The 14090-nt window shown below is 40.9% G+C and overlaps 1 protein-coding gene across 7 annotated transcripts in view; it reads right to left on the reverse strand.

Annotated features, from left to right (window-relative positions):
• MYO1B (myosin IB) overlaps window positions 1–14090 on the reverse strand; it is a 98337-nt gene that overhangs the window by 25825 nt on the left and 58422 nt on the right. For 4 of the 7 annotated variants that reach the window (XM_035330860.1, XM_035330857.1, XM_035330861.1 and 1 more), the window contains 5 exons: window positions 13794–13880; window positions 13406–13471; window positions 3675–3680; window positions 2302–2406; window positions 764–826 (listed from right to left, as the gene is read on the reverse strand). In XM_035330860.1, coding sequence (XP_035186751.1) covers window positions 764–826; window positions 2302–2406; window positions 3675–3680; window positions 13406–13471; window positions 13794–13880 — 327 coding nt within the window. The remainder of the gene's footprint in view (window positions 1–763; window positions 827–2301; window positions 2407–3674; window positions 3681–13405; window positions 13472–13793; window positions 13881–14090) is intronic. The other 3 variants (XM_035330862.1, XM_035330859.1, XM_035330856.1) reach the window with 1 other exon arrangement.

The following is a 14090-nucleotide window of genomic DNA, read 5'->3' on the forward strand; positions in this document are numbered from 1 at the left end:
AGTTTCAAGACAGGAGTTTTAGTGTCTGCTTTCATCATGTGTGCATAAACATAAAAGCAGGATTGCTTTTTTCTTTGGGGCTTCCGCAACCCAAAAAAATGTCCCCCAAACCATCTCAAGGTATGGCCAGTTCTCTTTCCCTCAGCCCCAATCCCAACAGACTTTTGTATCTCCATTTTTAAAAGACTGTTTCAGAGATTGGAATCTTCTAACTTCCTTTTACTTGGGAATTTCACGTCATTTACTCAGACCATAGAAACCCCAACTTAAATGAAAGTAGCCAGTTTATGAGTAAAGCCAGCATACATTTTATATTAATAGTTAAAAGCTTTTATTTTCTGATCGTTAAGGAATTTGCCTTACTAAGTCCATAGGAACTGCTCTCATTAGATACAAGTATTTGTTGTAGTTAAAGCACTCAGTAACGAATCACTGAAATTTCTGGTTTCCATAGGAAAAAAAACCAACAACATTATTTCTAATATTACATGTGGTATCTTTTAATGAAAACACCACTAAATATAAACATTGCAGTTTTCTTTTCTCTCGCGTAGGCACTGCTGACCATTTCTAATGCAGAAAAACAGTATTATGAAAAAAAGCTGTTAATAAAACAAACATTTACCATTCAAAATCAGACGATTAATACGAACCCGGGGTTGTTTTTATAAAAGCAAAGTACACTGACGATGTGTACAGATTTTATAGTCAAATTCAATACTTGCATTATGAATTATTCATGAAGACTGTTAATATAACTTACATTTTCTATTAGGTCACAAATGATAGCGTTGTTGAAATACTCAATATGAGTCCACTCAATTCCCTACAGGGAAAAAGAAAAAAAAGGTTGAACAGGAAAACAACTGATGGAGCTTTTCCCCCCAGGAAATTTAAATTATATTCCGGTTAACTATTATTGCATTTAGTTCTACACGCTTACCAACATCTTATTTATTAAGAAAAAAAAAAAAACACACGCAATCATCTCCTGCTAACATTATCTGCGCAAAACGACTGCCCTTGAGCGGCTGCCAAACCCACTCTCCATTCCTTTCCCCCGTCAGTGTCAATTTCCCATGCACTCCTCTGGAGCCGGGCCAGCCGCCTCCTGCCCAGCCCGGGCCAGCTCTCTGCACACTCGCGCTGATTAGAAGGGAAGAAGCCCATTTCAGTGCAAGCATCTCAGATCAAAATTTCTAAGCTCTACGGGTCCTGGTTTTTGTTTTAGGTTTGGTTTTGTTTCCTTTTTTTCAATGAGTGGGAGAAAACGGGCTAAACTTAGATGGCATCTGAAAAACCCAGTCTGTCATTCAGATATTCTGATTTTTTTCAATTATCAGCAATAACATTTCCAGGATGAGATGCGAATGCATACGGAGGTAGTATAAGCAGGGTAAAGGATTGGAAAATCAAAAAAAAAACAACATTCTGAATATGCATTCCGCATTGACATCGTACAATTTACTTTTTTCGGTGTTCAAAATATCACTCAAGAAGCAAATTGCAGTAATTACGTTTCATGAGTTTCCCGATTATACACACACACACAAAAAAAACAGGCACGTCAAAGCTTCATATTATATCCCCGGGATTATACGTCAGGAACTTGACTCACTTTTCAAAACCGTTTGGATGAAACCATTCTGCTGTGCAATCTGAGCACGGACAGTGCATGGCAGTTTCTACATCTGTGAAGTGAGCTGTGTGTATCCCAGGGAATACCGCTAAAATGTATTTAAGCTTCAGCTTGATGTTCACTCACATAACAATGTCCAACATTGGAGTTTGGGCTCCACAGTGCAGAGTTTATAACTTACCCTTAAAGCTCTCACAGCTCAATTCAATAGTTCATCAAAAGAAAACAAGAACCAAAGTCTACCTGTAGCTCTTTGATCTCACATGGTGGTGTTTCACCCACCCAATTTTTTGAAACAGACGTAGCTGCAGGTTTATCCCAGATGTTACTGTGCCACCCCTAACGCATGCTGCGGGGTAGAGGCACTATCACCAGCACGCAATACTGGTAACATAATAAATTAATTAGCCCTTGGCTCAGAACTGCCAGTCGCTGTTGCTGATGTACGTAAGTTGGGTCTGTTGTACTTGGAGAACTCATTGAATGAAACAAAGCCCAAGCTAACGCTTTTGCTTAATGTGAACAGTCCTGCAGTCCCACACGGATGTGAGGGTGTTCAAAAGGTGACTGTTCCTTGAAAAGAGCTTCAAGCACACATGCTGATGCAGCTGTACAGGGATGATGGGAAGAGGAGAGGATAAAGAGAGGGGTATAAGCCTTACCTCTCGGATGTACTCCTCCTGCTCTTCTTTGAGGGTAAGTTCAATGAAGATCTGCTGCAGCTTCTCATTACAGTAGTTGATAATGAATTGCTCAAAGCTGTTGTCCTGTCAGATAAAACATTTGCATTTGGCTGTTGTGGAAACACACTGGAGTTGAGCTGGAGTAGGTTACTGCAGCGGTTGCAAGCCAGCGAGCTGCTTTATTAACTATTCCTCCTAGTTTTGTGATGTGATGGTTTGAGTAATATTTTATTGAGAGTGAGATCAGTTTGGAAAATTTAGACCTAATCCTTCCCTGAGGCTTTCTCCACTGAAGAGACCAGAAACTGTTGGTTTATATTCGTGATGCTTCTGTACCAATTCCTTGGGACAAGTCATACAGACACCTCAATGCAGGCTCTGGTGAACAGAATGAGGAGAAGAGCGCGAGCTCTTTTCCAGCCAGGATCAGTCGGCAGCAAACAAGGCACCCTGTCTCACTGCAGACCGGGGCCCACGCCGCTGTTCTGGATGCAGCTGGCGCTGGGTTAAGAGATGATTGCCTCCAGAGGCCAACCCACCTCCTCCCTGCTTGTGTCACTGTCCCCTTAAAGGGTGGGAATCAGAACTTGGTCAGCCAAAAGCCCTTTGGAAAGGCTAATTCACACAAAACTGGCTTGGGGATCAAGGGGAAACATCACCATAGATGCTCCCAGAGGGACTCACAGGGACTGGAAACGACCACAGCAAGCCCCAAAGTACCCCCGGTAGGGCCCTCCCGCACACAGGTGCAATGGAAGCTCTACTACTAACATCACCAGGGCCGGGACTGCAGGATCAAAGCAGCTCTTCGCCACTTCATCTCCACGATGTTAAATGAGTGCAGTTTGGAGGCCAGATGCCCATTCTGAGGGCCACTTTCAAAGAAAAAGGGAACATCAGCAGCTTTTTTTTTTTTTTTTCCTATGCCTCAGGAGCACATTGCTTATTTAGGAAGGCTGAATATTTGCATAATAAACCACCTTCTTCCACTAAGAAATAAGTGCGCTCTACAATACCTGTGAATCTCAAGTTATGATGATAGATTTTTTAATTTTTTTATTACTATAGCAACTGCAATCATTTAAGTGCTTAAATTAAGGGATCTGGTCACTATAATTAAGAACACACAAGCAGATTAGAAACTATTGAGGCAGCACAGATTACTTTCATCAGCTTAGTTTTAGGGAGAGCAAAATCACAGCTGATCACCAAACCTCCTCAGCCACATCAAATTCTGCCCCTCACACCAATTGCAATTATCAATCAGAGACTTTAAAACTCGCACAGCTCTAGATGAGAAAGTTAAAATTTGGCATGCATCAAAACCGGCACTGCAAACAAGTCATACTTACTGCATTCTGTTGCAAAAAGAAATTACATAAACTGCAGTCAGTACTTATACCACTTCCATAGAAACACAGAGCAAAAATATCTATTAGCATTTATTTGGCGTACCAAGAACAGTCTTCTTTATCACATTTAAATTCCACTGGAAATGTCAAATAGTGCATAGATGATATATGTTGTACGTGTGTAGATGAGCATGGGTTTAGGTACTGTCCGATTACTGAAGAAGCTAAGGGATTCAATCACCTCGCTGTGTAACACAGAACAGCATTCTTGCATGGTCACACCTCTAAATCAGCACATAGCTTTTGTCTCTAAAAGCCACATGGATAACCTCTGGGAGACGAATTTCAGTAAAATGAAGGAGGTGGGGGAGGTAGGAGAGAGCACTTGAAGAAGCAAGGGAAAGGGTCAACCATGCTTCCCCATCCTCCTGCCAGGTACACGCCACCAAGGCAGCAAGACTGGTCCTCCAAAAGCCCATGTTATTCAGGCTGCGAGGACAGCAGGACTCACATCTCACACGTTACACACAGTCCTCAAAAGAGGATGGAAAACCGACTGCAAATCCAGATAAACCATCTAACTAAAAGGCCATCAACAGCACATTTAAGTAACCGCTAGATGCTTTCCTGATTTGCTACATACCTGTGATATTTACATTTTGACAAAGAAAGGAAAACCAAAATCCACAGCGCTCTTTGGAAATCACTTATTTTAAGCTAGAAAATTGTAGTTGACGTTGCCAAGCCATTGAAAATTGCCATTCCGGGAAAGAGGCATTGAAGTTCAGCAGCGATTTTGGCATTTATGTGCAATACAGAGCAAAAAGCTAGCAGCTGATTACAGCACAGAGTGAGGGAATATGTTTCGAATTAATGAAATTCTCTAAACACTTAACTGAACAAATCAGTAGACATTCAGTATGCCAAATGTTCTTGGAAACAGGCATTTCCTTTCACAGGTTTTAAGAAACACTATGTGAAAAACTGATTGCAGTGCTTGTTCCTGGGTAAAACTGAATAAAGTAACAAAGATTCTGTGAATTTATTCACTCTTACTGGAAAGCTGTAATTTTTAATTATGCCAGGGCTTCCCAAACCAGAGACCCATGCACACAATATTTTAATGATGTCTCCTTGAAATGAATGTGCTAGAGCTAAGATGGGATCTAAAGGATGTCTGGCATTAGTTTGTCAGAAGACAACGGGGAGTGATTAACACCGCCGATGGTACAGCACAAACCCATTCGGGAGAAATGGGCTGGGAGGACCCAGCAGCCGGAGACTGTATGTGCTCCTTGTGCTGAGCGTCCTCACTAAGTGACAGAAGGGGCTTTGCTAAAGCACGGAAGCAGCACAGTCAGGCACCAAATTCGGAATTCAGAAGCTCAGCCTCTCAAATTAAAGAGAAAATTAAAACATTTCCCTGTGCTGGGAAACAGAATGTCACCTGAAGTAGGCTTGAAGTCACATTAAATTTATAGATACAGATCAAGCAACCACCCTCGGCTTATCCTATCCGTCTTTTATTGGGCGCAACGATAAATGCAGACAAGTAGAAAAATGCACTGACAAAAACCAAAGCCTGCTTCACCATGTTGTTCACTTCACAAATAACGGTGTCTTGTACATACAGTTTTACTCTTTATCAGCCTGCACACTACCAGGCATCAGGGTGACTGCTTGGCAAGTAGCAAGTATTTGATCCCCCCAAAAAATCCTCCTCCATGCAGAAATAGAATGCTTACATAAACAAGCAGATCATAATGTTGTACTCACTGAGGTGTAAGAGTCACCCACGGAAAGATAAAAGTTTGGAACCACTGATATTACATGAATCACAGACAGGTGGCTTTAAAGAAAGAAAATAGTTTTTGTTCCTTAATATTTTCCCTAATTTCTTCCTGGGAAGATTCCAGTCACGCAAATCATGGAAGTATACAAAAAAACATGTATGGATGTTCCTGACCTCATGCATCGTTGTACCAGTAAAACACCGATAACAAAGAAAAAATATAAAATTATTTGTCAATAATACTAGGGCTAAATGTCTCTTACTAGCCTCAGGCATAAATGTCTCAATATGCTGATGCTAAGGGTCGCCTCTTGCATTAGATTTAAGTGTTCCATTTTCTTGTGTCCTTGCCACTTCAGCATTTTCCACAAATGAAGCATACTTAGTTCACCCAAATCTATAGCCTCAGCTACGTCATCAGTATCACACATATTCATGATGTTTCTCAGTATTTCCTCTTCTTTCTTAATCCTTCACCCTACCAATTCTTGCTGAGAGCCAATTCAAAAACCTACATGCTGCTCAGTCAATGTCCACACTGATAAAAAGGTGTCCAGTACGCACCTCTTCAAATATCTTCTCTGAAAAAATACACGAGAAGTACTTAAATGAAAAGCACCATTTAAAACAAAACTCAGATATCTCAAGTTATGAGATGGAATCAAATGGGCTACATGGGACCCACTGGACTTTTTTTTTTTTTTTTTTCCCCCTAAACTTTCACAGAGTTAATGAAGATCTGTTATGAATATTTATCCGTTACTGAGGAGTTACTGTGACTGTCTGGGGACAAGTGCTTATGAACAACTCAGACTCCCTTTCTTGGCTACTGTAGTGTTAATGGATACAAAAAAGAAGTTTAAGATAAAATCCCTGCATTTGTCACAGGAAGAGGACATGAGATGTGACCTGTTGGGTTACTGTTGTCCACTCACCTCTGTTCTGCCTCCAGCTGCAACAATAACACGCCACACTGCCGGACCACATAATCCTGACCACTCTCTGTAGTCCAAAGCATTCACACAGTTGCAAATGTTTCTGAGCCTTAATATTGCCATTTCTTTGTCAGCCAACCAACAGATGAATGACAAGTCGTCAAAGAAAGTATGGAGCTTTCCTCTGCAGGGCAGAAGGATGCCACTGCTAATGGTACGGCAGAATGCTGCAGTGCCCAGGGCAGCAACAGCCCCCGGGACAGCACTATTTCACCCCAGTCCTGTTTTTCTGCTTACATATATGAACAGCTGATTAATCAAACGTACTCAAAAAATACCTCATGTGAACTAGAATAAACTTGGTGCTTTTGTATAAACACCTCTGTAGCCAAAGAACTGGAGAAAGGTATCGTTTAACTATAAATACTCCATGTAAATGTCATCATACTGTTCCAATGCACCTAATGGCAGCAAGGAACAAAGATGTCCAAACCTCAGGAATTATCTGGTTTCCGTATTTGCCTAGCACAGTCACCATCAGTCAGTCCTGATGCAACTGACAGTGGTATATGTGCTCTCACCTGTGTCCTCTGGACATGGGGGTCGGAGCAAATTTGGAGTTAAAAGGGCAAGTGATCATGGTGAACCCAGCGCATATAATGCACGTGTGATCCGCAGGGACACCCAGACAAAATCACTTCGACAATCTCAACCTGATAAACGATAGTTCTGAAACAACAGGACTCAGAAAGCAGCAAGAACCTGCTACATCATCTTAGCCATTCCTCTGCTACGACATGATAGCTGCTCGAGGACCAAGTGGTATTTCCACGGCCTCAAGGAGAGCATTTGTGTATATTTGCTCCGGTATTTCTATTTTCTCTGCTGAAAGTAGACTGCCAATGGGATTTACTTCATAAACTTGCCTTTTGCAAAATAAGCCTCTCTAAATACTTAAATTATAATGTGATTAATCAAATGGTGATTAACTTCCTGAGATGAATCTCTGCTTCTGAATGCTAGCACATAAGGGGAAATGATTGCTTGCAGATCCATTCGGAAGTCTCCCTAGCACCTCAGAATCCAACCAAAGGTCACTCCGCAGAGCTCCCCGCTCTCACAACACTTGCCAGCAGACGGAGTTGATCGATTCCAGATTAAAAACTCAGTTCTCCTCTTTCACACTAGCCTGGGCTTTGTCCTGTGCGATCAGATTGAGCTGAGGGCTGGGTACGTGCACTTTGGCACCACTGCTTGCCAGCATATGATGAGCTGCTTGGCATCAGAACAATTCTGATTCAAAAAAAAAGGGTCGAACAATGTCTAAAAGGAAATCTGCTGCAAGGTATAGCGACGAGAACAAATTAGGTTTTGGAGATTAAGGCAACTGCCAGGACAACAGATAACCATGGCTGAGTTAGAGCTGAAGTCGAGACATGGAGAAAGGGGCCCCAGAGCCTAAAACGATGAAGATAACAGAAGATCCTGATAAGCCCATTTGCTCCATATGCTTTTTTCTCTATTAAGTCTTCTTTCTAGGTATTTGTCGTTTCTCCAGTAAAATCATCCTTAGGGAAAAGCAGCCTGGGGGCCAGCAGCAATCTCTCTGAGCTCAGCATGGTCTGCAACTGCCATTTCCTTCATTTAATGAACAGGAGAGAAGCAGACAAAGCGACTGGGCCAAGCCATTATGCAGGTTTACGGTAAAAGTGGAAATACCTCCTCAGTTTTATCATGCCTCAAACATTTCAGCAATGTCTTTTCAATGTTTACACTCTCCTTACTCAGTTGCCTTTCTCTAAACAAGAGATAATTATCAGAATTGTGAATATGTGAATATAATGCAATGGCATTTTTCGTATTTCTAATGGAATTTCCTCAGTGAAGACATTGCACTTATCAATGTCCAGACGACAGCTCAGACACAGCTGTACTTGCAACATGACCAAGCTTCTTTCCATCACCACAAGGGGCTTCTGTACACAAGCAAGAAGCTAACTGTGGCTGAAATAAACAGAAGCGCTATCATAGTGCATCACAGACTGAGAAAAGGACCTGGTTTTACCACTGGGCAGCTTGTTTGGTTCTTTTTTGTTGGAGGCGTTTTTATTTACTGCTGATTGTTATGCATAATACGGTAGATGTTCTTGTGAGCTTGGATCAAAAAGAGCTGAACAGATGCTGTCCCAGGAACTTCTCCTGACACTATCCATTCAGCCAGGGAATTTGTGGAGATGTTTAAAGCCCTTCCATGCAGTGGACGACACTTCTCCCAGCCAGAGGCAGGCACATGTGGACAGTAACACGAAGCAAGTGGGAACACCGAGAAACCTGGCCGGGGGCCCTGCTCACCTGGGTCCAGAGCTGCTGCCCACACCAGCCCTGACGCTGCACAAGGGAGGCAGAGCCTGAGTACCTGACAGCCTGGAACACACCCCGTGGGGATCCACCAGTACCCCTCAGCCACGTTATCCAAGAAGTTTACCACCTAAGAAGCGAGATGAGGCGCACCTAGCACCTCAGAGCAACCCTCAGCACATCTCTGAGGGCCGGCAGAAGGCCTCAGGCCTTCTTTGGCCTCTACTTCAGCAGGTCCATCCCTGGCACAGCCCTACTTCTCACCCAGCTAAAAAACAGGCACAAGGTGCTGTGCCACGGGACCCAGCAGAGTTTTTGAGCTCTCAAGCTGTCTTCTCTGGCAAGTCTAAAGAATAAGCCTTGTTTGGCAGCCCCAGCTTGCAAAAGCTGCGCTCCAAATCATGAGCTTCGTCCCATGGACCTGCTACACAGCGGCCCCTGAAAATTCAGAATAAAACCTTTAAGCAAAGTAGCACAGACGTTTTTATCTCTAAAGGCCAGGCAGGATGAAATGTTCACACTTGCTCCATGACACTCGATTTTGCATATCCTCGCCTTCATCTGCGCGGAAACGCACAGGTACCAACCTGCGCTTACAGTTCAAGATGGGAACCCAGCAGCAGTCTCCTGCCTGCCTCTGCTGTGGGCTGCCAGGCCCCAGCCACCTGCAGCCCTCACCTGCACTTCCTTCTCATAACCCCACCATTTTACAGAGATGTGGAAACCACATCTGCCCCACAACACCACACGGAGTATGGTGGCCAGCAGCCCAGACGGCTCCGGATTTCCACTACCCGTAATCCCTGCCCCACCTCACATCGCAGCCCAGGCTGCACATTTGGCTGCTCCCACATTCAGATAAATTCAGAGAGGGACAGGCTTGAACCCACTGCCCGAGCTCCGTCGGCATTACTCAGCCGGCCTGGTTCTGCAGCCTGTCTTTTTGCATTTAATCCTAGTCCCTAATCCTTACCCACAGACAATTTGCACAGAGATGCCCAAAATTTCAGCGTTCAGCTTGCAAAACTCTCAGTCCCAAAACACATCTTACTGCAAAGGGCATGGCAGAAATCAAAAACAAACACAGCTTTACAGCACCTCTTTTTTGGACTGGTTAGCTAGCTCAGCTTTCTGTCGAGATCTGCCAAACCCACAGAGGCTGAGGATTATCAATAGATTTAAATTGACTAATCTGAGTTTTTGGACAGCCCAGTCCGTAAATCTGTGTTCATGGATAGCTTTGGGGTTTGTCTGAAAAACAATTTTTGTGCTTGATAAAAACACCAATAGAAACCAAATACAAAGAGTGTAAGGCAGTATTAGCATCACACCATTCATTATCTTCCCTTTGCTAAGCTTCAAGAGCTTTCCAGTTACTTTGTAAGCAAACTTCACCTTAAATTACAGAAAATCACAGAAAAAAAAAACAGCAGCCAGTAAGTAGTCATCGCTCAAAACCAGCTGAAAGAAATCTCATTTACATAAACTTTAATTTGTTTATAATAAATCATCATCAAAAGGTCAAGTGTAGGATTTTTCAGAATGGTAAATCTTGTTTAATATTATTATTACTATTACAGTAGGAATTGTAGGATGATTTAAGGAATCATCCTCAACAGGAATAAGGCCTGGCTGGGTCTTATTAAAAAAATCCAGTTTTTGCAGTGGAAGCAGATTATTCCAATAACGTTTAAGTGAGAACCTCAAAGCAAAACAGCTATCATTAGTTTACTCTCACAGTGAGCCTGATGGGCAAGTGTAACATTAAAGGCAAAAAAATAAAAGTTAAAAAAAATCAGTAAGCATGTATCCTGCCACTTATTGCAATGGTGTTAATCTGCACATGTAAATATTTAGCATACATATGAAAAACTCCTGTTACCCCTGCTATGATTTTTTTTTTTTTTGCGAGTTCTGTCTCCATTCATGGTCATAACTAGACAGAAACAGATTGGGAATTAGATGATCTTTAAGGTCATTTAATGATAGATCTAGCTGCTTCCTGAGTAGAAACATGTTTAAAGCAGGTCTTTTTATCTTCAGCATATCAAACAGTTTACAAACTTAAAACTTAGACTTTTTTTTTTAACAAGTTTATAGAGTCTTTTAAATTTATTTAAAAAAAAAAAATCTTTGTGATCATGTTAATTCTAACCTTTAAGAACAAACATAACAATGAAAATATGACTTAAGGTTCAAAAGGGAACTGCACATTTTTAGTCAGTGGTTGTGATTTTTCATTAGATGGGTAATAGTCACTGCCATCAGCTACGCTTCAGCTAATATTTGAATGTTCAGCAATCATATTTACAAAGGCACTACACAGCAAAACGCTCCAAATTTTACTACATTTTTAATGCTAAAAATCTTAAGACATTATTGACTTTTCCTCAAATTTTCTTTGTTGACCATCAATGACATTTCATTCATTTATTGATTAGTTTAAGATCATTAATTTTAACACTATATACTTTCTGTGAAGCAGTTACTTGAGTTCTCAACAATAACTGTTGAGACACTGTGTTTTCTCAAAATCTTTAATATTTTTTTGTGAGGCTTGATCATTTGTTTTAAGACTCAACATAAAAGTATTTGGCTGGCATCCTCTCAATTGATGTTACTATATACACATTCATATATACACAGTTGACCACAAGAACAACCACGCTTTGTCTCTGCAGACTTATTTTACTCCATTTAAGGATTATGACATTACATCTTCTTTTATTCCAACAAGAGCTGCATAGAAAATGAATTTTCTTTTGCTTTGAAAAGAGTATCTTCCCTATGATTCATCAAGAGATTCTTTGCCTTTGAGAATAAATCAGCAGTTTCTGACTATAAAATTAACCTGTCTGGAAACACAGGGATGGCTAAACGGGAAATACACCTGATGCAGGATTTTCTGGGGATTCTTCTCCTGTCGACACCCTTTGAATTACAGTACTGCCACGCAGTCCCAATACTGGTAGCTGTACTCTAGTAAATCCAGAAACCTAAATTAATCAAGTTGCTTATTCAAACATCTTCAAATTAAAATTTGGTATAATACCAGCCACATTTGTTTCTCGCATGCTGTCTGAATCCCATTTTGGATGTTCAGAAATAGTTCCACTTATTTCAGTGATGCTGAACCAAGATGCTTAGGTGGGGCCCCTCACCAGACCTTAGCGCGTGAGAGGAACGGTCCCAACTTGCACGAACGTATTTATGAATTGCCTTTCCGACCTCTGCCAGTAGAACCAGTGCTCATCATTTAAAGAACTGAAAAACAACTGTCCATATTATTCTAAAGTTTTTTGTCTGAATTGGAAAAGCTGCCTTGTAATTCAGTGTGCAAGGTAAGGGAGAAAAGCCTTGTTTTTCTCTTTTTCTTTTGCAAAACTACATCACCTGTACTCAGCCACTTATTTATAACATTCTCAGATGTTGAACTCCTACAAAAAAACAAAATGACATAGGAGAAACAAGCTTTATTTAGCCTGTTTCTGCAACACCATCCCACAAACACCATTACACAGTTTGCATACGCGCAAGCTTCCAGTTTCCACCTCCCCCTACTTACCCTTAAATCAAACAGAACAGAGAGCTTATGAAAACAAGGGTCCTGCCCCAAGATGTCAGTACTACTGTTGCACTGCCCAGCTTGCTAAGGGTACACACCGAGGACCAGCACCAGAGATCTAGTGCTGAAACCTGAATTCAGCCACATGACTGCTTGCAATGTATTTTCATAAATAGTCTCTTATGTTTAATAAAAACAATGTAAACCTAGCTGAGTAAACCCTTGAAGCAAGTATCAGCTTTGTTTTTCCTCTCGCAGAGGTATTTTGATTTGCACATACTTTGATGTTATGCTTCTGAAATAAAGCTTACACCACCCTCCCACATGTAATTACTCTTCTTTAGATTGTTCCCATCTTCTACAGTCTAAACATCCCTGGATTTTCAAGAATGAGGTAGGGAAGCGGGTAAGGTTTGAATATTTTCTACTCATGTTTCTCCCCAGTTGAGTTTCTGGTTTAAATAGTATTCTAATATTTCCAACCAAGATCTATAAATCTCTTAAACTGTCAGAGCAAGATTTATGAAGACCCCCGCTCCCTGATGTTCTTTAACCCAATTAAAAAATCCTCATTTATTGTTTTTGTTTTAGAATATCTCCAGTCTAAAAATACTATCATAAACAAACAGCAGTGAGCCACAGATCATCAGCTAGGCATCAGTACAGAATATTTATCTAAGTGAACCAAAATGAAATGGAATATAATTCATTGTTTGATTTTGACAGGAAAAAATGTAGTTTCTGGTTTGATTTTTAAAGGAAACAAAACTTCTTCAAAGACACCCACAAAACGCCTGGGTTTCTTTTATGCTCAGAATGTATGTCACAACAAAAAGCATTTAGTTTATTGTCACAAACATCTACCTATGGTGTAAAAACACAAGTTTGTTTTTCAAGAATTTTTGTTCCAGTTGCCATACACACCAAGACATTCTTTCTCTGGCTTACTTTTCTACTGTTTTTTTGTCAGTATGACACACTTGATTCAAATTACATGTATTCTGATTACATATTCATAAACTACTCTACTAGGTTTAATAACAACTTTCACATTATATGGTTACTGTTATGAAGGTCTTACCTCAAAAATTTCAAAGCCATAGATGTCCAGCACGCCCATTACCTTCTTTCTCACTTTAGTTTGTGCCTTTAAAAAATAATAATAATAATGGGTTATTCATCTGTACTTTTTTATACTGGACAGTCAAGAAAACTAAAGTATTTCTTAAGTAGGCTGTCAGGTTGTGTGAACTAAGACGTTAAGTGTGGCTTCTCAAAGTAACTTAATGTGAATGTTCTCATGAGCTTACAACAGAGCAGACAGCAAGTTTTTAAGCTATGATACAGTTATTCACCTGTACCTTAACACCATACAACAAGGAAAAATGAAATTGGCAAATGCAGTTTTACCATCCAGTTTAATTTAATTCAATTCTATCGATTTTCTTACAGGCACAAAACAGCAATACCTTAATGCTCTCATTGATTCTGGTAACAAGCCAAGAAAAGAGCCGACTGTATAAATTCTTAGCCAGAGCATCACGGGCATAATAAGCCTAAACAGAAGAAAGAGTAAAAACATTATAAATGCTGAGCTAAACCCAAGTTTTTTTTTTTTTAAGTAACCACAATATCTTTAAGGTTCTGTGAACTGAGTGTGCATGCCTCAGGTGGCAGTGCCTCTGCCTAAGCAGATTCCTGAGGCAGAGCAAAGTGCCAGGGCATCTCAGCAGTGCGGGCAGCTTGCTGGTGCATCCCTCTATCCT

Source organism: Oxyura jamaicensis, chromosome 7, assembly GCF_011077185.1.
Source record: "Oxyura jamaicensis isolate SHBP4307 breed ruddy duck chromosome 7, BPBGC_Ojam_1.0, whole genome shotgun sequence".
Taxonomy (NCBI): domain Eukaryota; kingdom Metazoa; phylum Chordata; class Aves; order Anseriformes; family Anatidae; genus Oxyura; species Oxyura jamaicensis.